The sequence below is a fragment of the Oryzias melastigma genome, unplaced genomic scaffold (genome assembly GCF_002922805.2).
Source record: "Oryzias melastigma strain HK-1 unplaced genomic scaffold, ASM292280v2 sc00277, whole genome shotgun sequence".
Taxonomy (NCBI): Eukaryota; Metazoa; Chordata; class Actinopteri; order Beloniformes; family Adrianichthyidae; genus Oryzias; species Oryzias melastigma.
Genome location: NW_023416901.1, coordinates 158,619 through 183,432, shown reverse-complemented (window position 1 = coordinate 183,432; position 24,814 = coordinate 158,619). Strand labels below are relative to the sequence as shown.

Sequence of the window (24,814 nt, the reverse complement as noted above, 5' to 3'; positions counted from 1 at the left end):
ATGGATGATGGATAGATGGATAGATGGAAGGATGGAAGGATGGATGGATGGAGGATGAATGGATGAATGGATGAATGGATGAATGGATAGATGGAAGGATGGATGGATGGATGGATGGATGGATGGATGGATGGATAGATGGAAGGATGGATGGATGGTCGGACGGACGGATGATGGATGATGGACGAATGAATGAATAGATAGATAGATGGATGGATGGTTGGTCAGATGGATGGATGGATGATGGATGAGTGAATGGATGGACGAATGGATGGATGGACAGACGAGTGTCAATCTGATCTGGCAGATTGAAACTTCATCCATTAAAGTAACAAAGAAAATGTAAAAGTGACAAAACAAAAGAAAAAAGACGAGAAGATCAGGTAAAGAGAAGCTCTGACTGAGGGGTGAAGACTAAGCAGCAGTGAGGATATACCCAAATGGATCATGGAGGGAACGTATGACCCAAACGGACCAGAACAGAATAAACTGCAGGACTTTAAAAAACCAGAAGAGCAGAACCAGGAACCCTGACGCTCCGACCTTCTCACTGACTCTGAGGCTTCTGCCCGGTTGTTGCGGTGGACCTCGGTTCAGCGTCTGTCCTCTCCTGTGCAGAATCAGATGACGAGTACAGCGACGACGACGACATGAGCTGGAAGGTGCGGCGCTCTGCGGTCAAGTGTCTGGAGGCTCTGATCGCCACACGCTTGGACCTGCTGGCGTCCTTCTACTCCACCGTCTGCCCCGCTCTGCTGGCGCGCTTCAAGGAGCGCGAGGAGAACGTCAGGGCGGACGTCTTTGCTGCTTTTTCCACGCTGCTGAGACAAAGTCGTGTGGGTTCAAGCCACCCAGGTCTCATCGAGGCAGACGCCGTCCGGAGCGGGGTCAGGAAGGAGGAGCCGGTGGTCACCATGCTGAAGAAACAGGTGCTGGCTCTGGATTCAGATCCTGGAGGAGTTTTTGATCTGCTTCACTGGTGGCGTTTGCCTGCAGGTTCCTGGGATCATCAAAGCTCTGCACAGACAGCTGAAGGACAAGAGCATCAAATCCCGACAGGGCTGCTTCTGCCTGCTCTCTGAGCTGGCCCACACCGTACCTGGAGCTCTGGAGGAGCACGTCCCTGCTCTGATTCCTGGTAGCTCCACACTCCAACACACCCCGCCTCACAGCCAGGAGTCTTCAGAAATGTTCTTTCAGAAGAAACACACCCTTTTCTCTGTTTTTTCCTTCTTCTGGATGATTTTCTTCTCCTTTCTCTGTCCTCCAGGTATCCTCTTCTCCCTCACAGACAAATCCGCCTCCTCCAACATGAAGATCGATGCTCTCTCCTTTCTCCACGTTCTCCTCATTTCCCATCCTCCTCAAGCCTTTCAGCCTCACATGCAGGTTCTTCAAACCTCAGTGGAGCTCTTTCAAATGCTTCTCATCTTAACATGATGAAGACGAGGAACTCAGGCTTTAATGTTTCTGTTGTTCCTGTTAAACAGAAAAGGAATCTAAATGAAGAAAGTTCCTATTTAGAGGGTTTCATTTAAAGATCATCTTCATGAGTTTCCGTGAAGTTTCCCTGCATGAGGACAGGATGCTTCTTGTTCCTGCCTGCTCCTTGTTTCTGGTCCGTTTGGATCAGCCTGCACTTCTGCTGGTGTAACGCTGTGGTTCCTGCAGGTGCTGCTGCCCGCCGTCCTGGCATGCGTGGAGGACACGTTCTATAAGATCACGTCGGAGGCTCTGCTGGTCACGCAGCAGCTGCTCAGGGTCATGCGGCCGCAGGGACAGACGAGCGCGCCTGGAGGGTTTGAACCCAAACCCTTCATCAGGGAGGTACGGCCTCACCAACGTATATGTTGGTCTGGAATAAAGAACAGCATTTTAGAGGGGAGGGAACCTCCTCTGGGGAGGAGGGGCTGAATGTACTTTAATGCTCCTTGACTGATTTTACAACAAACATTATTATAACCTGCAGCCTGAAAGTGTAACCCTGGAGGAAACAGATTAATTCCACTGACAGCAGAACCAGCAGCTGCTGCTGAGAGCTGATGGAACAGACATAGAACAATCATAGAACAGACATAGAACAATCATAGAACAGACATAGAACAGACATAGAACAGACATAGAACAATCATAGAACAGACAGAACAATCATAGAACAGACAGAACAATCATAGAACAGACATAGAACAATTATAGAACAGACATAGAACAATTATAGAACAGACATAGAACAATTATAGAACAGACATGTACTGTATATACATGTACTCCATGAACCCGCGCTGGTTTCCAGTCTTCACAGGCCTCATATCTACATTCAAAGTGTGGTGAACGTGTTGGAGCAGAGTGTCGGTGAAACATGGACATTTATCAGAAAGTCCTGTGTCTTCTTGGACTCTTCTCCTTCTGTGTTTGTGTTTACTCTGTTCTGCAGGATTTAATCTGGGTGTAGTTCCTGTCTCCTGCTTTCATTTGTTGTTGTTGGATTAAAATAAATTTGGGTCCAGATGTGTTTTATTGCATTACCTGTTTTTAATGAAACTCTGCTCCCCCAGGTGTTTTCTGTAACGATGAAGAGACTGAAGGCCACAGACATCGACCAGGAAGTGAAGGAGCGAGCCATTTCCTGCATGGGTCACCTGGTGTGTCATCTTGGTGACCACCTGGGGGCGGAGCTACAGGGAGTACTGGCGATCTTTCTGGAGCGGTTAAAAAACGAGATAACTCGACTGACAGCAGTGAGGACTCTCAGCCTCATCGCTGCTTCCTCACTGAAGGTTTGAGGTTCTCTTTTCAGCTCAGAGTTGGACTGAGTCTGCAGCTCATATGACCCCCCCGTGCAGATCGACCTGTCCTCCATCCTGGATGAGGCTCTGTCTGTTCTGGGGTCATTCCTGCGGAAGAACCAGCGGGCTCTGAAGCTCAGCACGCTGGCGTGCCTCACCGCACTCGTCACCCATCATGCTGCCAGCATCAAACCTGCAGCTCTGGAGGCCGTACTCAACGAACTGCCCCCCCTAGTGGATGAGAGTGACATGCACACATCACAGGTCTGTATGCACAAGCTGCAGAGGCTGAAACTAGACAATCCTCCACGCGGGGCTCCTGCAGGACCGTACAACCATTGGTGAATAGGTTTTAAACCTGCAGGTTTGATGCAAAGGCTAAAGAAGTCAAAGACAAACTGGAAAAAGATCAAATTATCATTGAAGGCCTCATCAAGGTCGAGAAAATTAGATTGAAATCATTTTTCAGAAATATATCTTCCTTCAGTTTAGTTTTATAGTTTAAGTCAGGGGTGGGCAACAGTTGAAGAGCTATTTGGGGCTTGTTTTTTAATGATTAAAAACTAGAAGGAGCCGCATAGTCTGACTTTAACCTTTAAGAAATTTGGGTTTGCATTCATTACCTTCTTTTTTTTAATAATAAATATTAATTATGTCTATTTTTTGTCACAAACAAAAACAAAATATAAAAAGAACCCTAGAATTTCTCAAAATGTGATTTGACAGAAGTTCACATAACTTTTTTTCCAGAATAAAATATAAACTGTTCCAAACAGGATCACCTCAGTGCAGCTCTGAACAGCTAGTAACAATGTTGTGCAGCATAAGATGATATGTGCTTTTAACTCATTAAAGATCAAACTTTTTACCAAAGTTTTTCTTTGCATATCAAATCTGTTCATTCTGGAGGTAGAGTTGATCAAACAAGATGTCTTCAGGTCAACAGGATGTAAAAACCTACATAGTTTATCATCTATGTGAACCTCAGACATCAATTTATACATTTAACTCATCTAAATTTAATAAATGCTAATTAAGTAATCCTTATTTTGTATAATTGCTATTTTATATTTTATTTATTTATTTTTTGTTCTTTCTCCTCTTTGTCCTCATCAGTCTTACACTGCTGGGTTTTGTTATTTTAGGTTGGATGTTGGTAGTCTTAGTTTGTTGGCTTTGTTTATTTGTTTTCTTTAGGTAGTTTTGGTTATGAGGAGCTGCTGACTCTGACAGTCTCCATGACTTATTTTATGTTTGAACAAGGAGCCACAATGGAGAGATAAAAGAGACACATGTGAATCTGGAGCCAAAGGTTGCGGATCTGTGACTTATGTTATTGCAAAAAGGAAAGATAAACGCTTGGGTACAGATCGGAATGAGCTCAGGACTCTCTAAGCTCAGGTGTCTGTCTCTCTGCTCAAGTGTTTCTTCAATCAGATGTCTATCTCTTTGCTCAGGTGTCTCTCTGCTCAGGTGTCTGTCTCTCCTCTCAGGTGTCCATCACCCTCATGACCTGCATGGCCAGAGCCTGTCCTTCCTCTCTGGCTAAAATTAGCTCGTCGGTACTTCCAGGAATCTTCAAACTCATCCACTCTCCTCTGCTTCAAGGCGGGGCTCTGGCTGCCATCTTGGACTTCCTTCAGGCTCTGGTGCTCTCTAAGGCCAGCAGCTTGGGCTACAGGTGAGATGGAACCTGAAGAGCCGTGGCTGGTGTGGTTCTCGGGTCGACGGAGCAGCAGATGGCTCTGGCTTGTTCTTCTGATGATAATCAGGAACTTCTAGGACTGACATCACAAACATCCCTTCAGCTCTAAGTCAACATTTCCCAGCATGCTCTGTGATCAGCTGTTACTTGATCAGGTGACCAGCAGTCAGGTGGTTAGTAAGAGAATCCTGCAGTTTTAGTAGAGACTTAAGCAAAGACTTGAGCTTCTGCCTGTCAGCACTGAAAGTGGCTTTGAAAGAGTCCGATGTTATTTTAAGATGCTGACATGATGACTGTGGTTTGTGAGGGGAACTCCGCCAGGCTCAAGGCTGTTATCAGCATTGTGTGCTATGAGAAATTGGGAGTGTGGTCATTTACTCTACAGGAGCTTAGAGCCGGAGTCATACTGAGTCATGCTGACCCAGGAGAGCAGAACCGGTCCGGGTTCTGGCTGCAGTCTGCATATGTCGCTCCTGCAGTCTTCAGGTTTGTCTCTGAATGTCTGCTGTCTTCCTCCTGTCTACAGCCAGCTGATGAAGGCTCTCATGGAGCCGTTCCAGAGTCCTCCCTCAGACAGCAGCGCCCTCCACAGGCAGTCCTACGTCTCTGCGGCGCGGTGCGTGGCGGCTCTGGCCTCGGCCTCTTCCAAAGACTCACCTGCGACGGTGGCCGGTCTCATCCAGCAGGTCTGCAGGTCTTTGCTCACATCACGCTGAAGTTCTGCCTTCTCCATGCTGATGCTGGACTTTGATGGCATCAAACTGCTGGGATGTTCTTGATGAGACGGTTCTGTCCAGGAAAAGAGAATGTGGAGCGTTCCAGCTCTTGCTGCAACCGTGCAGTCAGCTCCTCCTTCAGCCCCTGGATTTCCACGAAGTCTTCATTCTGTTTTGTTTTTGTCTTTAAAGACAGATTAAGAACATCAAACCTCATTCTTCACTCAGGAAGCTGAACATGTGATTCTGAGCGATGCTTTACTGTGAGCAGGTGACACTTCCAGCTGTCCTTCTCCCGCCACAGGTGAAGAATCCCGGCGCTCCGGAGTCGGCCCGTGTCCTGGCTCTGCTGAGTCTGGGGGAGGTGGGGAGGAACGGCAGTCTCGGAGGAAGTAAGGAGGTCCAGGGAGTTATCCTGGAGGCTTTCTCCTCCCCCAGTGAGGAGGTGAGACGCTGTATGACTGTAACCCTGGCTGAAGCCTCAGGTTCTGGTTCTGCTGCCTGCAGCATAAAACAGGAAATGAGATTCTCATCATCATGAGTTTTTAAAGAACTTCTTATCTCTTTTTCCACAAGCGTTTTGTTTTTGGTTCAGATGAGTTTGATCCATTTTATCGTCCATAGAGTTGAAGTTTGCTGCTTCCAGTTCTTTCTGCAGATCTAAGAGTGTGTCCTGGTCTGCAGGTGAAGACGGCGGCCTCCTGCGCTCTAGGCGGCATGGCGGTTGGCAGCCTCAGCGACTTCCTGCCCTTCGTGTTGAAGGAGATCTCAGCTCAGCCGCGGAGGCAGTACCTCCTGCTGCACTCCCTCAAAGACGTCATCAGGTGGGATCAGAACGCCGCCGTGTTCCCTGAAGCTGCTGCTGAAGGTTCTGGTGCTCTGTCATCTGAGGAGCTCACAGAATGAAAAACATGTCCAGTTTTTAGGTTTCGGTTCAAGAAAAAAACCAACTGGATCCAAATTCCCAGTTCCCAGTTTATTCTCTGACAGGCCTTAGCTGAAACTAAAGAGCAGGTTCTGTTTCTTAGACAGTAAAATGCTTTTTCTGTGTAGATCAAAGTAAGAACATCTGAAGGTTTTTTTCAGATTAAATTCATCATTTAAACTTTGCTCTCTCTCTCTTGTCTTCAGTGGCAGTCCAGCCTGTAGTCTCTCGCCCCATGTGGAGTCCATCTGGTCCCTGCTGTTCCAGCACTGCGAGTGTCAGGAGGAGGGAACCAGGAACCTGGTGGCCGAATGCTTGGGAAAACTGACTTTGGTCGAGCCGGTGGCCCTTCTGCCCAGACTGAAGCAGCAGCTCCGAGCTGGTAGGTCAGCTCCCATGATGCTTTTGTGGTGATTTGAAGTATCTGAGCTCAGTCCAGATTCCAGCTGCAAAGAACGAAGGAAGCGCTCAGACGGATGGAAAGGATGACAGATGATGAGTCACTAGAACATAAAACCTTTATGTCGCCAAACAGCGTCAAGAAAGGAACAAGAGAAGTTAAAATACCTACAAAAATGTAAAATGTATTGAAAAGAACAAAAAAGATTTTTACTTAAACCTAAAAATAAATTTTAAAGTCTCTGCTTATCTAGTAAAGTTGTCCAACAAAAGGCTAAAGTAGCAGAAGATTGTCTAAGAATGGCTCAGAAAACTTAAAGCCGAACTTAAATAAAGAGTAGTTTAACCTCTTCACGTCTGAATTTTTTTCTAATCAGATGAAAAAATATTCTTTAATATTTTTCTCTTTGAGGTGATGCTGAGATTAGTGGAGTCCTATAATAAACGAATCATTTCTAATGAGTAAAATCCTGCGTGAAAAGATTATATCTGTGATAAAGAAGCAGAGGCGTTTGGATCCACATGCAAACGTTTCTAATGTCGAGAACTACAGACAAGGGCAAGGCGAAGTAAAAAAAAAAACTAAAAAAAAGGATGGCATCAAACACATGAGGTGAGGCAGAGCAGATAAACAGGCTAAGGGCAGAACATGGCGACTCAACCATGGCGACTCAACCATGGCGACTCAACCATGGCGACTCAACCATGGCGACTCAACCATGGCGACTCCGTATGCAAGACAAAACAAGACTTCACACCGAGCTCTGCTTGGTGCCAAACTAAATACTGTTAGCAATGATTGCCTGATGTGGAACAGCTGGGAGCAGAGGGCAAAGGCTGATGGGAGATGCAGTTAGGAAGGTGATTGGTAGACTGTTACAACTCAGGGGATGTGTCCCTCTTGTGGTCGAAGGTGGAGGAGGATGGTTGAAGTGTGACAAAATCAGATACACGACAAAACTAACTTAGACAATCCAAGAACAAAGAGACTGAGGACTATGGCGTTATTATATGTCAAAACTGATGAATTTTTTTGGCAGCTTGTTTACCAGTAAACTTGAAACAGTAACAATAAAAACATTCCATTTATAGCCTACAATGTAGTTTTTTGAGCTTTTTTAATAGACGGAAGAGAGTCAGTGCAGCCCTCTATCTCCACCCCCAATTGTCAAAACTCAGTTTTCACCACATCTATAAAGAGAAACTTCACTTTTTAATTTACAACTGAGCGATGCAAGGAAGTCCTATTTTTCTGACATTCTGGACAGTCTAAATCAGGGGTTTCAAACTCAGCCGGGGGCCGCTGGAGGCAGAGTCTGGGTGAGGCTGGGCCGCATCAGGATTTCCACACGAAAAGCGCTGATAAAACACTTCATTGTTCTCAAATATCTTTAAAAATATATATCACTGAAATATATGAACGCGATTGGTTCAGCTCTGCACACAACAAGTGTCATTAATTTCAGTCTTGCGGGCCGCACTAGCAGTAATTTTTCATATGAAGACGGGGGCCGCAAATTATCATCCCGCGGGCCGCAAATTTGAGACTCCTGGTCCAGACAAAAAACAAATGAGAAACTATAGACCATTATCAAACCTGCCATTCTTAAGATAAAACGTTGTTCTCCATCAGTCAGACCCTCAAGGATTTGCAATGTTGCAATTGCAACTATTAGCACAAATTCAAGCAAACCCGAGATTTGCAACTTTTTATTTTCACTGCAAACAACTGCAACTTTGACCAATGTATTGTGACAGTCATGGGTGATGATGCAGCTTCGTGACCTTTTCCCTTCAGATTTCTTCCCGGCAGCTGTGCTCTTTTTTTTTTTTTATCTCTCTTTAGTTTCCTCTGACTTTCTTCTGTTCAAGACGCGTGTAAATAGGTGTAAGCGGGCGCACACGCGGCGGGGGGAGGGTGCACTGAGCACGATCGCGCAAGTGGCGGGTTGCACACAGATGCAGCACTACATAAACTGAGTATGAGAGAAACACAGAGAGGCTCTGGAAATGAATAATACAAAGGAAGAATTTAGAGTCCACAGGAAAATAGAAACCTCCTTCACAACAAACCTATAAACACCTGAGAGAACTTCTAAAACAGATCAGATCTTTACCGACAGAAGAAACCAGATCAGCTCCTCAAAGTCTTGGTCTTCCTCTGACAGCAACTCATCAGTGATGCTTTTGAAATAAATGAAGAGGAAGATTATGTGAAAAACATGGAGATCTGAGGCTTAATCTGCTTATGCTTTTTTTTAAGATTATGATTTTTCAATGGAAAATGTAATTTTTTTCTAAAGTATGTTCAAATCAATACACAAATAGTTAGGTTACTGTGAGCAGGGAGGACCAAAAGTTTATTTTGTGTTTCACAGTTCTTATGTTAAATGACAGCACAACAACATTGTATATAATAATGAAGTATTTTCCTAGTGCACCACAGCACTGAAACGGCTCTGACCAAAGTGACTAATGACATCCGTTTGAGTACAGACAGTGGAAATATGTCAGTGCTAGTTTTACTGGATCTCAGTGCTGCGTTTGATACAGTCGACCACGCAATACTACTGAGACGACTGGAAAACTGGGTGGGTCTCACTGGGCCAGTACTAAACTGGTTCAAAACGTACTTAGAAAACAGGAAATATTTTGTGTCAATTGGTAACTTCACTTCTGAGCCAATAGAAATTACATGTGGAGTGCCCCAAGGCTCCATCCTGGGACCACTTCTATTTAACATCTACATGCTCCCACTGGCCCAGGTTATAAAGAACAACAACATTAGTTACCATAGCTATGCAGATGACACACAGATATATATTAGACTGACACCAGGAGACCGAGGCCCTGTACAGGCTCTTGGTAAATGCATTGAGGACATTAATGACTGGATGTGTCACAACTTACTTCAATTAAACAAAAACAAAACTGAGGTTATTGTCTTTGGGGCTAAAGAAAAAAGGTTGGACGTCACTACAGAGCTTCAATCTATTCAACTAAAAACTACCAACCAGGCCAGAAACTTGGGTGTAGTGATAGACACAGACCTACATTTTGATAAACACATTAAGGCAGTCACTAAATCAGCCTATTATCATCTCAAAAATATCTCAAGGATTAAAGATCTGATGTCTAAGCAGGACCTGGAGAAACTAGTGCATGCTTTCATCTTTAGTCGACTTGATTACTGTAACAGTGTTTTTACAGGACTACCAAAAAAATCCATCAGGAAACTGCAGCTTATTCAGAACTCTGCTGCTCGGGTTCTCACAAGGACCAAGAAAGTAGACCACATCAGTCCAGTTCTGAGGTCTTTACACTGGTTACCTGTCTGTCAGAGGATAGACTTTAAAGTTCTGTTACTGGTTTATAAAGCTTTGAATGGTTTAGCACCAAAATACATGACTGACCTCCTGACCCAGTATGTACCAGCCAGACCTCTCCGGTCATCTGGATCCGGTCTTTTATCAGTTCCTAGAGTCAGAACTAAACATGGAGAAGCTGCATTCAGCTTCTATGCTCCACAGATCTGGAACAGACTTCCAGAAAACCTTAGATCTGCTGAAACACTCAGTGTATTTAAATCCAGGTTAAAGACTCACCTGTTCTCAGCTGCATTTGATTAATATGTATTCAAAAGTTTACGTCCGCACTGTTTATCTATGCTTGTTTTAAATTAAAATCTTTTTATTTTCTTTTAATTTTATTTTAATGATTTGAATGATGATGAATGACATTTTTACTATTTCTTTTGATTGTTTCTTTTAATGTTTTATGTAAAGCACTTTGAATTGTCTCTGTACATGAAATGTGCTATACAAATAAACTCACCTTGCCTTACTCTTGGAAAAGGAGACTGCAGCATTAATTTAAACTAAGTTCATGTGAAAAAACTGAAATATTTTACACGTGATGACTAAATTTGTTATTTGAAATAATCTAATACACATGCAGGAACAAATCAGAACATTTCAGAAGCTGAACTAGTTCTCCAGAACTACATGATGGCACAGCCGACCGACCTCAGGCTGTGGTGGAATCTGTCGTACTGAAGAGGAAGGACACCTGAATGGATGAAGAGGAAGAGAAGACCTCCAGACTCAGATCATCAGCATCTTCAGGAGTTTGCGCTAGAATGAGCTACTGTCGTCCGTCCGTCTGTGGTTTCAAAGCAGAGCCGTGTTGTGGGCTGGAACCAGGCTGGCTTTTCAGTCTTACTGTCGAACTAAAAAGAATTCCTGGATAAAAGTATTTTAAATTGAATCACATCTACATTTAGAACTCAAAGTCTTAGCAACATTACTCCGTTCAAGTCGGCTTTTGATTCTTTCTCGTTTCAAATCCAAATCTCCATGTAAGCTCAGAAAGATCTTCCAGGTTTTCTTGTGAAAACAGTTTTATTTGTGGATTTAAATTGACATTATGTTTTTGTTAGTCTGCGTTTTACAGTTTATTTTTAGTCGTAATTCCTTTAATAATTCTGAAATCGAAGAAAAACAAAGGATTAGGAAGGAAAGTAAAGCCAAAAACTGGCTTGGATTAAAAATCTTTCCAAGGATCTCATGTCAACATGTCAGACTTTACTTCATGAAGAAACAACAGAATCTTACCAAAAACCAAACCCAGACATCATAGACATGAGGCCTCGCAGTAACAGACAGACGTCTGCAGATGCTGCAGCTGCAGTCCATCAGCTGGAAGCGTTCATCAAACATCTTCTCCTGTTCCTGCAGGTTCCCCTGTGGCTCGCAGCACCGTGGTGACAGCCATCAAGTTCACCATCGTTGACCATCCTGCTCCCATAGACTCCCTGCTGAGAGACTGCATCGGTATGACTCGCATTCTGCGTCCCAGATGCTGCAGTTTTCCAGGATTGTGCTAATTCAGCAATCAAGCATTCATCTGGGAATCTCCCTCTGGACAGGGGACTTCCTTAAGAGCCTGCAGGACGATGACATCACAGTTCGCCGTGTCGCCTTGGTGATGTTCAACTCTGCAGCTCATAACAAACCGTCTCTGATCCGAGGCCTGCTGGGAACGGTCCTGCCGCACCTCTACAGGGAGACCCAGATCAGGAAGGACCTGATCAGAGAGGTGGGAGTGCTGATGGAGGAGCATCATGTCCATGTTCCCCATGTGCCCCCATGTCTGGCTGTGCCCCCCAGGTGGAGATGGGTCCTTTCAAGCACACGGTGGATGAGGGTCTGGACGTGCGTAAGGCGGCGTTCGAGTGCATGTACACTCTGCTGGACAGCTGCCTGGAGGGGCTGGACGTCCTGCAGTTCCTGGATCACGTGGAGGAGGGTCTGAAAGACCACTATGACATCCGAGTGAGTGTAGACCATAATAAAATTGATCAAGTCTTTAACATCAGGATTCAGAGGGTTCTCCTCCTGCAGATGCTGACCTTCTTGATGCTGGCCAGACTGGCCTCCTTGTGTCCTGCTGCCGTCCTCCAGAGGCTGGACCGGCTGGTGGAACCGCTGAAGGCCACTTGCACCACCAAAGTACCGGAGCGTTTCCATCCTGAAGTTCTGCTGATTAGCATGCTAACGTTTGTGGTTTGAACGTCTCACCGCGGCGGCACTAAAGCGAAGTCTCCTTCCCACCTGTCCACAGGTGAAGGCCGGCTCTGTCAAGCAGGAGTTCGAGAAGCAGGAGGAGCTGCGGCGCTCCGCCATGCGTGCTGTCGCCGCCCTGCTGGCCGTTCCAGAAGTGGAGCGCAGCCCCAGCATGGCTGACTTCGCCGAGCAGATCCGATCCAATGCAGATATGGCCTCCATGTACCAGAGCGTGCAGGGAGGGGATCGCGGGGGGGCGGCAGAGAGCATGGATCTGAGCTGAGCGGTTTTTCTGAGTGAATCGGGGCTGCAGCTTCGATGAACTGCTTCCTGCTGCAAATGTTTTGTTATTTTTGTTCAAAAAATCTATTAAAAGTGCTGTGTTTGTTTGGACCAGGGGTCCCAAAACTTGTTCTTGTGACGGCCACATTACTGTTTTCTTCTTTGATTTGGGGCCAGGGTTGGCTTGTAGGCTAACAGAAACAGAAATGTAACAATCACAGCCTAAACAAAAACATTTACGGTTTTCCAGAAAGCCACACATAACCAAATTTTAAATGATTAATTTCTGTAATCTTCATAGATAAAATAGCTGGAGATGCTGAAATCAATAACTAACAACGCTGAAGCTAATAGCTGAAAACGCTGAAGTTGATAGCTAGCTAAAATATTAGCAAAAGGCCAGGTAAAAATAAAAAATCTAAATGAGCCAAAACAGCGACCAGGTAGCTGAAATATAAGCTAAATGTCAAATCAGCCTAAAAAACTGGTGAAGCCAAAACAGTTAGCATAAGACTAAAATATTAGCTCATCCCCAAATTAGCGTAGGAATTTTTAGTGACTGCCAAAACAGTTGAATAAGACAGCATAGAAAGAGCTGAATATTTTAATAGCTGAAAGAGCTGAAGAGCTATAGATGTCCAAAAAAACGCACTGAAGAAAAATAATAGTAATAAAGAAAAAGGGAATCACTATTAAATCAATGTGCATGTTACAGGTGGGCGTGTCCGGCTCATCTTAGGCTGGCATTCAGGTGCTGTCCTGTTGCCTATGAGGCAACTTTGTCTCATGATGTCCCTCCTCTCATAATGAATGGCTTGTGGCAGGATCCAGGTGTAGATCTGTCCCGAGCATTGCTGCTGTTGGATCAGTGCGTCTGTTCGTACAGGAGTGCTGGGAGTATCCAGGGCAGACTTACCAGTAAACAAAAAAGACCAATCGCCTGGGGCCCAATCACCATGGGGTCCCCCAAAAAATATCTAAAATAATGTCCACACATTATTCTTAACCTCTGTCATAAACAACCCAAATCACTAAGAAGGCATAAGACTGCTGATGTGCAAGTGTTTCCTCCTCCCCCATCCCTCTGCAGCAATGGATCAGTCAACTGCAAGCCAGCAGCAAACACAAACTCTTCGGAGAGATTTAAAAGAAAAACATGGTAAGATGAAGCGTAGATAGATGCCAACATTGAAATCACATTGAAACAATTGAACAATTGAACATTGTTTGCTTAGGGAAATCCTTAAAGTCCCCATGACAGTTTTCTTTATTAAAAACAAAATCATTCCCAGTAGTGTTTAATTATGAATATGAAGTTTTTAACCAAAATCCCACACTCTACATGTCTTAAAAAGCCATTTTTCATGTTGATCTGAAGTTTCCAAAATCTATGAGGGGGCGTGGCTTTTGGAGCTCCGCCCTGACCCCCCTGTCTGATTATGATAGCTCTGTGTCTCTCTGGCGTAAATATTCACCGCTGTTACATAAAAACATCCATCAATCTGGGTAATGTCCAGCCGTATGGTTCTGATCCGGATGTCAGCTGGACGAGGAAGTGAAGATCTTCATGGACAGAACTTCCTCCAAAATCCTGATTCTTTCTCCAATGTACATTGAACAACAACAAAACAAATGTGCAGGAAAACAGACAAGACAGGAGAAAGAAAAGCAGAAAGGAACACAAAAAGAGACAGAAAGCTGAGAATAAGAAAAGGGACAGAAAAGGCTATTTTGAGAATATTTTTGAATTGACTCCCCTCCATAGTGTCCTGTTTTGTTCCTTTATTCAAGTAAAGATTGAACCGCTCCAGATGACCGGATTTTTCTGGTCGCCTGGGTCCCCAAACTGCAAAGTTTGTCCTGACAGAACTGAAAGTCTCTGAACAACACTTGTGCTCTTCTGTTTGGGGTCAGGGAGTCGTCCTCACTCTGACCCCGCCTGCAAACTCACCCCGAGTGAAAGGGGGGCAGAGCGCCTCTTCCAGGCTGAGTATTCCTCCTGACCTCCTCAGTCAGCCTGGCTGTATTTTGGCTGATGTCTTGCGTCTGATAGCAAACGCCGCCTGCTCCAAGTGAAACATGCAGCAATCGCTCCGCACTGCGATTATGCTTTACCAGTGTGTTTGCGATAAGCGTGACCGCCAGCCAATCTGGAAAGAAAACAGCGATAAGACGCAGATTTCATGCAGTTTGGAGCCTGAAAAGCAAAAAGTCCTCAAATACATGCGGGGATGATTGGTGTTTACAGGACCGAGGCTGTGATTTATTGTTCATGTTCAACCTGCTGTTGGGAAGAGCGTTTCCAGAGAAACGGGGACGTTAACAGCCGTGTGATGCTCTGACTTGGGGGTGGGGGGTGTTGGTTTTGGAAAGCTGTTTAAAGCTTTAATTCACTCCTTTCTGTTCTCCTTTGGAAAAGCTTTTTTTCTTTTCAATCCATCCCAGAGTTGATAGAAAGAGTGTACAAATAAACACAGCAGGTTCAGTCAGGCCTCAGTCACTGCACCGAAATATGTCACGGGACACTGCAGTTCTTTGAATTTAGCCACAGAAATGAAAGCATGTCAGAACGCCACAATACACTAAAATCAGCTCATTTTGGGGAGGAGTTAAGTGGAAAATAAGCTGTAATTGCATGAAACAGGTGTCAAACTTAAGGCCCGGGGGCCGGATCCGGCCCTCCAGGTACTTCTATCCGGCCCTCCAGATTATTTTATTTTATTGTTATTAATGGCCCGATGCGCTTTTTTTCTTAACTTGTATAATTTTGACAAAATATATTTTTATAGAGAGTAAAATATTGAAAGTTTTTTAAGGTTAAAGTTTATTTATTCGGGAATAATATTCCTTCCTTTTTATTATTCATAATTATGTTAAAAAGGTACGATTTTGAAGCTTTAAAAATTGACACCCTACTAGCTTTTTGAACTATTTTGGCATTTACTGAGATTTTTTAGGGTAGTATGGAGTTTAGCTAATATTTCAGCTACATGCTAGCTGTTTTAACTAACCAATTTTTTTATTTTTTTGGGATAATTTGCCATTTAGCTAACATTTTAGCTGGCTATCAGCTTCAACGTTTTCAGCTATCAACTTCACCGTTTTTTGCTATCAATTCGGAATTCATAGTGACAATTCCAGAATTTTCAGCTATCAAGCACTAGCATCTTCAACATTTTAGCTGGCTATCAGCTTCAGCGTTTTCAGCTATTAGCTTCAATTTCAGCATCTTCAGCCAAATTCAGCTTACAGCATTCACACTTGCATTATCACAGGTAATTATATATATATCTAGTTCTTAATTGTGTTAAAAAGTTATGGTTTTAAAGTTTTAAAAAGTAGTTTTAGAGTGTTCAATAAATGTTTATCCTGTTTGGCCTCCAACCTAAGGTGTGTTTTGGATTTGGCCGATTAAGGTTGACATAAACAGGATTTCTGTTTTGTCAAAGAATGTGTATTATTTAGGGGTCTCTTCTGTGTTAAAAGTTTCAGAAAAAAAATCCAATACCAAAAAGGAAAATTAAACAAGAAGGTGATCTGCAGATCATAAGCTGTTTCTACTAGAGTAAATCCTTCGTTTTATAGTCCGTAACAACATTTCTGACATGCAACCTTTATGGTGATGGAGCGGCGCGTCAGGGTTGGACTTCTGTGCATTTTCAAAGGCGTGCATTATCTGCTGTCCCTCCGAACACCGCCTGCACTCCAGCCTGATGGATGAGTGTTAATGTTAGTGCGCTTTTCTTCTACCTCTCCAGTGTTTACCCAGAAATTTAAATGCCTTTCAGTTACTCACAACTGGGAGTCAGATTTTCTCTGTCAAACAAACCCACACCCCTCCCCCAGGTCAGAATCCAACCTCTGATTGGTTCTGGACAGACGCTGTGAGCCCGGCAGATTCTGTGGGGCGTAAACGGCGACGTGCTTTTGGAACATGTTTCATTTCACGCTCAAGGGGGGCCTCTTCATATGTGTTTCTACAGAGATCACAATGAGCCTGACAGATCTGATCACAGCAGAAAAAACACAAAAAATGAAAAAAACTTCACAGAAAACTGTAAAAGTAGATTAATGTTTATTTTTAATTTAACCTTTCCGCTTTTCGTTTTTACCTGTTTGCTGTCAGTTCTCTGTTTTCAGTTTCAATTCAGATTTTTCGTGGTTTCACTGCTGAGCTGGTTGGAATTTTACAGTTCCTGCGGTCGTTTTGTTATCATTCTGCTGTTTCTACCTAAAATGCTGTGCTTTTTCTAGAACATAGTTTCTGCAGAGCAGCAGGAGTTCATCAGAAATTCCCTCTGAGTTGTGGCCGGGGTTGTTGGTGTGGAACAAATCTGCCCCCCTTCCCTTTGCCTGGAGCTTGTGGTCCAACCAGCTTTTATTATGTCAAAGATATGATCTTTTTTAAACTGTATTTTTTTCTGCTCCTGATTCACAACAATTAAAAATTAAAAAAAACAAATAAAGAAAAACTTATTTCTTTACGTCCTTCATCCTCACAAAAATGCCACAAATACATGTTGAAAACACAATTTACCTGCGCAGAAACAACTTGATTGACACATCAATCTAGAAAGCCGGGATCTCTGGCTTCTCAGGATGTGTAGAACCTGCTAGTGTCATCTGGTATCAGATTCAGCTTGCCAAGAGAGGGGGAACAGATCTCCACGTGGTGTTCCTGGATCTGGAAAACACCTTTGGCTCAGTCCCCCACAGTATCCTGTGGACAGCCTTTGATTATTTGAGAATCACCAGCTCTTACAAGCCTGATCAAGGCCTACTTCCAGGATATCCCGCTCTGCGTGACAATGGCACAGTACACTACGGCATGGCAACACCTGAAAGTGGGAATCATGGCTGGCTGTACCATCTCTCCTCTGGCTGTAGAAGTCATCATTCAGGCTTCCCAATGGGTGGTTGGCGGACAGCGAATAAGACCTGGGCTGAGGCTTCCACTGGTTAGGGCCTACATGGAAGACCTCACTACCCTGACTACAACCAAGGCTTGTAGTACGGCTGTTAGGAAAGCTTCCGAAGAACATTGAGCTAGCTCGGATGAAGATAAAACCAAGCTAGCTGTCAGACCACCGCTTCCACATTGGCGAGGAACCCATTCCAACGATCTCAGAGAAACCAGTGAAGAGCCTGGGCCGCTGGTATGATGCCTCTCTCAAGGATAAAGAGCAGGTGGAGCAGCTGAGAAAGGACATAGCCAGCGGCCTAGAGAATTTCGACAGAACTCTTCTTCCTGGCAAACTGAAACTCTGGTGCATGCAATACGGCCTTCTCCCACGCCTTCTCTCCTTCTCTGGCCTTTAACTCTGTATGAAGTGCCGTTATCAAAGGTGGAAAGTTGGAGAGACTGATCAATGCCTATGCCCAAAAGTGGCTTGGCCTTCCCAGGTGCCTCAGCACTATTGGGCTCTACGGCAAGGGGATTTTAGAACTTCCAATGTCCAGTTTGGTAGAAGAGTACAAGTGTGCCACGGTCAGGTTGGAGATGACACTGCAAGATACCTGTGACCCACTTGTAGCAGGACTCATTCTGGCCACGGGGAGGAAGTAGACCCCTAAGGAAGCAACTGAACAAGCCAAGGCAGCACTCAGCCACAAAGACATTGTGGGATGGGTGCAGGAGGGGAAGAATGGCCTTGGTCTCTCTAGCACACCCTCCTGGGGACAGGCCAACCCAGCTGAGAGACGCAAACTGGTGGTCCAAGAGATACGCAGGAGAAGCAGGAAGGTGCCCCCAAGCTGTGGCACAGGCAAAGCAAGGGCAGTGGATGGTGTGGGAAGGATTGGAGAGGAGGAAGCTCTCGTGGAAAGCTCAAGCTTAAACTTAACCTGAGCTCCAGCTCCAGCTCCAAGCCAGTCTGCTAAACCCGTTCTGCTCCCTTCCTCATCAGCTCACCCCTGGACACTAACACCTCTCTACAATAAACCACAACTTAAATCTCTTTGCCTGTGTCTGCTGCATGTCTCACTCTTCATGGCAACAAAATATTTATTTTCAAATGATGTGTTTTGCTTACAAACTAAATATTTAATTTTATAAAATTAAATATCCAAAAACATTGATGTCAACATTTTACTTTGCAGGTTTACAAACAGAGCCCCATACTTTAATCTTTAAAAAATATACGTATTTAAAAACTTCCTTACAAAAGCAACTCATAAAAGAACCGAGTTCCTAAAAGGATCTATGGAATATTTTAATTTAATATATTTTAAAAGGTAATTGAAAATTCTCTCAGCAAACTGCGGTGAAGAATCCACCAGGAGACTGGGTCTGATGGCAGAACTTTAAAGCTGGTTATTGGAGTTCTCAGAAGGTTACAGGACGAGGAACCACGGTGATCCGGCTGGTGGTGAGGTGAAGCCACAAAACCACCCAAAGGGTCAAACCAAACAAAAGGTTAATCCAGACCTGGAGACAAGAGGCTGAAAACTTGATAAATCCACAGGCAGCTCCAGATCCCAAAAAAAGTTTGGCAACAAAAACAACGAGTATGAAGCAGAGGAATGTATCCTGAACAGGTGGGGGTGATGATGTTGACGTGGCAAAGACCTTTTGGGAACAATTGGAGGTCTGACAGGAGAACGTGACCAAGGAAACACACTAAACATGACACAAACAACACAACAACTGAAACCAATCCATTTCACCACTTTAATCCTAAATCCTGAACAGTTTTGATCACTTTGGGGCTTTAAGCAGATGTAAACTGGATGTAAACTCTTCTCTGATTGGTCACAGAAATATGGAGCGGTCTCACCAAAAAATGGTCTCATCCATGATTCGATACATTCTCCTCCTTCCTCACTGCTGCATTTGAACAGCAGACTCATGTCTATGCTGGGTTATTATTAAAGTGAAGGGAAACTGCCCACCAACAGAACATTTGCATCAATAAATAATCTGTGATATATGTTAGAACATATTGATCCATTGAATCTCAGAACCATAACCTTCTCTTTGTGTCTTCATCATGAGGAATGCTGTCCCATCCTCTGGCGTGGGAGCTTCCAGCCTCATCCCTGAGAGCTCAGAGGAGAAACACTTCAAAGATCAAACCGTTTCCTGAAGTCGTGACTTCCTCAGACTGATGGGTCTGTGTGGAGCCGTGGAAACGGTTCCTGACAGTGAGACGCTCGGCTCTTTAGAGTCAAAGATGGACGGCTCTGTTCATGGCCGAGCATCTTAAAAAAGAACGCCAGCTTTAATCTTTTCAAATCCAGAGACAGAGAATGACCGCTCGTCATCTTTCAGAGCTTGTTTCAGTCCAGCTCTCACGAACTAAAACCGGGTTTTTCTCCACTTTTCTCATGCAGAAAGGTCATGTGTACATGGACGCATTTCTGCTTAATAATTTCAGGGTCCAGATCAAGTGTAATCTGTTCACCTGAAAGGTGGATTATGGGAAGACAGCTCTCTGGTGGAAAGAGGAGCTTCAGGTAAAAATCCTCCATTTGCTTCTGCATGTTTTATTAAAAAGCAAAATAATCCCAGAGGAACTCTTTCTCCTGCAACAACAGAGCAGGAACTCAGAGCTGTTTTTACAGCTTTGTGCTGGAAGTGAAATCAGCTGTTCATTAAACACTGCGCTTTTTCAAAACACACAAAAACCACAAGATCAAATCCAGAGAAAGTGCTGAGCTCATCATGAGCTCTGGAGACTCGCTGTGCACCACGTCCCACCAGTGAGACTCGGAAAGGGTTTGATCCCCAAACACACGCAGGTAGGAAATTACAGGTACAGGTTAGGCTGCAAAGGAAACAGGAACAGAATTCAGGGGTGGGGGTGATAAATGTATGTTACATCAATCATCCTCTCAAACTATTATCTGTTAATATTGTTCTCCAAAATCCAGGAATCCATTGTCTTTTACCAGGCCGAATGTGGATTCACGTTTGCAAATCAGAAGCTGGAAGTCTTTCCACCGTCCTCCACGCCGTCTGCTGACATCACTTCACAACCTCATTTCCTTTTCTGACTGGTAGCCCAGTTCTGATAATGTTCTGGTTTCCCCATCATAGTTTTGTAGAATGAAAGCCTTGGTACCATGATGCACCTGTAAGGGTAGTGGATTCGTACAGGTTCTGTGGGTTTTTGGGTCTTACAGAGGAGGGGCTGCATCTTTAGCAGAGCGCAGGTGAGTTTTGCAGTTCCCTTAAGGGACGTCAGGAAAAAGGAACGTACAATTGTTGTGCGTGTGGTAAGTGTATTGTGTAGTATTTGTAAGGATAGAAGAAGTTTCACACTCTTGTGACGTACGGGTGATGCTGTCGAAAAGTGTCTTTACGCCACACTGCAGTGGTTAGGAATGTGTGAGCTCTGGCTCCTTACTGACTGCACAAATGCTGCACGCACGGGGTGTGCACGTGATCTGTAAGTTCCGGTAGGACACGTGTCAACGTCAAGGCCCGGAGACGGGATCATCCGGCCCTCTGGGTAATTCTATCCGGCCCTCCAGGTCATTTTATTTTATAGTTATTAATGGCCCGATGTTATCTTGTGCTCATTTCAAATTTTGAGAAAATATAGTTTTATGGAGGGTAAAATATTTAAAGTTTTTTAAGGTTTAAGTAGATTTATTCTGGATTAATATAATATTCCTGTATTTTTAGTATTAATAATTATGTTAAAAAGTTACAGTTTTAAAGTTTTTAAAATTGGCATTCTGAAAGTTTTCTGGACTATTTTGGCATTTATCAAGATTTTTCAGGCTATTAGTTTAGCTGATATTTCAGCTACATGCTAGCTGTTTTGGCTAATTAAGGCTTTTTAAAGAGAAGATTTTTTTAGGCGATTTTGGAGTTTAGTTAATCCTTACATGCAATCTTTTTTGGATAATTAATTTGTTTTTTTTTTTGTTTTTTAGGCTATTTTGAAGTTTAGCTATTTTTCTCAGCTACATGCTAGCTGTTTTGGCTAACATAAGTTCTTTTGTTTGTTTGTTTTTTTCAGTCTAATTTGGCCTTTAGCTACTATTTTAGTGGCTATAAGCTTCAGTGTTTTCAGCTATCAATTTCAGCATCTTCAACTATCAGCACTAGCATCTTCAGCAGCCAAATTCAGCTTACAGCATTCACACTAGCATTATCACAGGTAATGCTACATATAGTTCATAATTATGTCAAAAAGTCACTGTTTTGAAGTTTAAAAAATTGTATTTTAGAGTGTTAAATAATAAATGTTTATCCTGTTCGACCCGTGACATAAGGTGTGTTTTTGACTTTGGCCCCTTGTGCTACTGAATTTGACACTCCTGCTGTAGGACGTCCACACAAACTGCACTCTGATTGTCTCATTTCTAACAGTCAGGCTGCAGGAAGGAGCGCACACGTGTCACGTGAACAGCACTAACAGGATTCTTGTTCAGCCTGTTCCCCTTACTGAACCTTACGTGTTGTAGAACTATTTACTACAACCTGTCACCTGCAGTGTGCCTATAGAAGAACATGGATGTTTTCTCTCTACGCTTCACTGAGCATCGATGACCTTGATGTGTCATGAAGGTCACCTGTGTGCCCAGTCCAGGTTTGACAATTTTTTACCTGCAGCACTTCTAAGAACAGGTGGGACTCGGACTTAAGGCTGGACATCAGGTCAGCAACATTCCAGAATCTCATGATCTCAGTCATGCCCCGCCTCTTTAAGCAGGCCATGGCGGTTCGATCACATGACCCAAGTGGACTCTGGAAAATAAAGAAATCCTGATCCAACATAAACCTGTTAAATGATGCATCTTCTGCATGCTGCAGGCTGATGGAGTGGGAGGGGCTTGCTCTCTGCAGCAAAAGTCTGCTGCACCCTCAGACGTCGCCTCTCATGAAGCACTTTCATTTATTCTCCAAAATTCAATCATTTCTGAAGCTTCATGGAGTTACTGATTTTTCTTCATTTCTAATCATCTGTCAAAATCCTCCGTCTGCTCCAGCAGTGCTCCTGCCTCCACTTTTCTACAAGCTTCCAGCAGCTCTGGTGTAAACTGGTGGGACACGCCACACGGATCTGTAGAGCTGTGTTTTCTAGCAGGAAAACTCCATCATGGCGACGTGTCCGGCTGCACAGGAAGGTGTTGCTGGACAGACTGGATGTAACGTGACTCAGAGGTCAGGAACCGGCTCCGTGTTTATCTCATCTGACTCTAATAAAGCGGAGGATTAATGACGTGTCACAAAGTTCCACTTTCCTTCCTCAGCTTTCAGTAAAGATCAGAATCTGTATATTTTCGTTGACTGTTTGCGTACAAATTACTGAACACAGACATTTCCCCCGTCTAAATAATGCATTTTACACAAAGTCAAACAAGCAGAGTGTTTTCATTTTATAAAGTGTGTATAAAAAGCTGTCAACGAATAATTAAAAATGATGGAAGATGAATTTGAGCGCGACAGGCGAGCAGTGAGCAGCCATTAATCCCGGCGACCCTTCATCTGTCATCCTTTCATCCATCCATCCCGCCTGTGTGTAAAAGCTTCTCGGGTTACGTCCCATCATGTGTTTTTGCAGGTGCTGAGTATTACGATGTGTAAGGAGAGGGTCGCGACCTCATCCATCACAGCTTTGCAGCCCGTGGGGTTCAGATGCTGGTCCGTGTGCGGCTGCTGAGGTGCTCTGATTGTGTTTACACGCAGCATTCATGGACTTCACTGAACCCACAGGACCCCGAGGCTGCAGAGTGAGGTGGACATGTTTCAGGAACGCCGAGTCCCGGAACAGAACCAGAGTCTCAAACCTGACTCCAAAAAACGTTACGAAGAAGATCGGTCTTCTTTTGATCAGATGTTCTGATGTGGGAGGACACAACTGAAACAAGAAGAAGTTCTCCTGAATTCTCTTATTTATGAGACAAAAAGAATTTGATTTGTTTTACCTTTAACTACGAGTAAAAAATTATAAGTGTAATTTCTAAAACCATCTTATTGACTTTTAGTGAAATCGATTTAAGTTTTTGCAGCAAACAGATTATTTTTAAACTTTTCAAATCAGGTGTTGAAACCTGAAAGACTTTTACCCGTTTTATTCAATTTAAATGTTTAAAGTGAGAATATGACGCACACAATAATCAGCAGCTGCAGTGTGTGGTTTGTTACAGAGTAAAGACAGGATCGGGTCAGACCAGGTCAGAGGGTGAATGAAGCTCCTGCAGTCCAGTTTCCTCAGTGCTGATAACAACGTGAAGGTTGGTTCCTGAATCGTCGGTGAAGCTGGACGGCGTTTTTCTGGACGAACCACAGGAGGTGAGCTCAATCCTCTTTGTGTCCTGTTATCTGACTATCAAACGTTTGCTTTTTGTCAGAGCAGAGAAAGACATAGAAATGGTGTTTAGTAAACTACAAAATATAACATTTAATTCACCTAATTGTGTGAATGCTGTGGAGCATGCACACTATATTGATCCATTTTTCTTCAGTATGTTTTTTGTCGCTCCGCAGCTCTTCAACTCCTTCACCTATTCAGCTCATTCAGCTATTAAAATATTCAGCTCTTTTAGGAGATAGCTGCTCATAAGTTTCAACTTCATAACTCTTCAACTTTTTGAACTTTTCAACCAATTACTGCTTTTTTAACTCCATTGAAAATGGCTTACGGAATATTCAAAAGCTTCTTTTTCAGCTAAAAACTTTCAGCTCTGCAAAACAATAGAACTCAACTAGACTTTCAGCTACAGAAACCTTTCACTTTTTTAACTATTCAGCAGACTTTGGGCTCTTGAACTTGTATTTTTAGTTTTAAAACTCCTTACAGTTTTAAAAATATTGCAGTTCAAAGTCAACATCTTTGAGTCAGTTTTCAGTTATGAGCGTAAGTGAATGAAATCTGAGCATCGGAGAGCAATTTTAGAGTTTCAGCTGTTATTATTGCATTCCGCCAGCTTTATGGACTATTTTGGTATTTACTAAGGTTTTTAGGCTATTTTGGTGTTTAGCTAAGATTTCAGCTACATGCTAGCTATTTTGGTAAATTCCGTTTTGGTTTTTTTTCAGTTTTTTTAGGCAAATCAAATTTTGAGTCAAGCTAATATTTCAGCTGCATGCTAGCCATTTGAGTTGATTTAGGCCTTTTTTAATTTTTAGGGTACTTTGGAGTCAAAGTAATGTTTTGGCTGAATCCTAGCTGTTTTGACTAAATTAGACATTATACAAATTTTTTAGAATAATTTGGCATTTAGCTAATATTTGAGCTTTCTCTCAGCTTCAGGGCTTTCAGATATTAACTTCAGCGTCTTCAGCAGCCAAATTCAGCTTACAACATTCATACTAGCATTATCCTGTATTTCTTCTTCCCTGAACTCACGTCTCTTTCAGTGACTCTGATCCACGTCCATCAGCTCTAATAACAGTTTTCTTCTTCACTGACTGTCGGCTCATGAAGTTTCTCCTCTGACCTTCAGCTCTGGTTGATGACCTTCATGTTCGCTGATGAATC

At 43.5% G+C, this 24,814-nt stretch overlaps 1 protein-coding gene and 1 long non-coding RNA gene across 2 annotated transcripts in view; one reads left to right on the top strand and one right to left on the bottom strand.

The window, feature by feature from the left end:
* cand2 (cullin-associated and neddylation-dissociated 2 (putative)) overlaps nt 1–12,488 on the top strand; it is a 17,566-nt gene extending 5,078 nt beyond the window's left edge. Inside the window, exons 9-24 of the mRNA XM_024265167.2 lie at nt 619–929; nt 997–1,138; nt 1,271–1,389; nt 1,672–1,827; nt 2,556–2,777; nt 2,844–3,050; nt 4,280–4,467; nt 5,018–5,177; nt 5,512–5,652; nt 5,892–6,031; nt 6,339–6,514; nt 11,268–11,363; nt 11,459–11,628; nt 11,700–11,864; nt 11,934–12,041; nt 12,154–12,488. Coding sequence (XP_024120935.1) covers nt 619–929; nt 997–1,138; nt 1,271–1,389; nt 1,672–1,827; nt 2,556–2,777; nt 2,844–3,050; nt 4,280–4,467; nt 5,018–5,177; nt 5,512–5,652; nt 5,892–6,031; nt 6,339–6,514; nt 11,268–11,363; nt 11,459–11,628; nt 11,700–11,864; nt 11,934–12,041; nt 12,154–12,378 — 2,726 coding nt within the window. The 3' untranslated portion in view covers nt 12,379–12,488. The remainder of the gene's footprint in view (nt 1–618; nt 930–996; nt 1,139–1,270; nt 1,390–1,671; nt 1,828–2,555; nt 2,778–2,843; nt 3,051–4,279; nt 4,468–5,017; nt 5,178–5,511; nt 5,653–5,891; nt 6,032–6,338; nt 6,515–11,267; nt 11,364–11,458; nt 11,629–11,699; nt 11,865–11,933; nt 12,042–12,153) is intronic.
* On the bottom strand, nt 4,100–24,814 carry LOC112141948. The gene is made up of 4 exons (XR_002918493.2): nt 24,683–24,814; nt 23,505–23,673; nt 5,470–6,578; nt 4,100–5,391 (listed from the first exon to the last, which is right to left on the bottom strand). It is a non-coding gene; the product is annotated as an uncharacterized LOC112141948 (long non-coding RNA).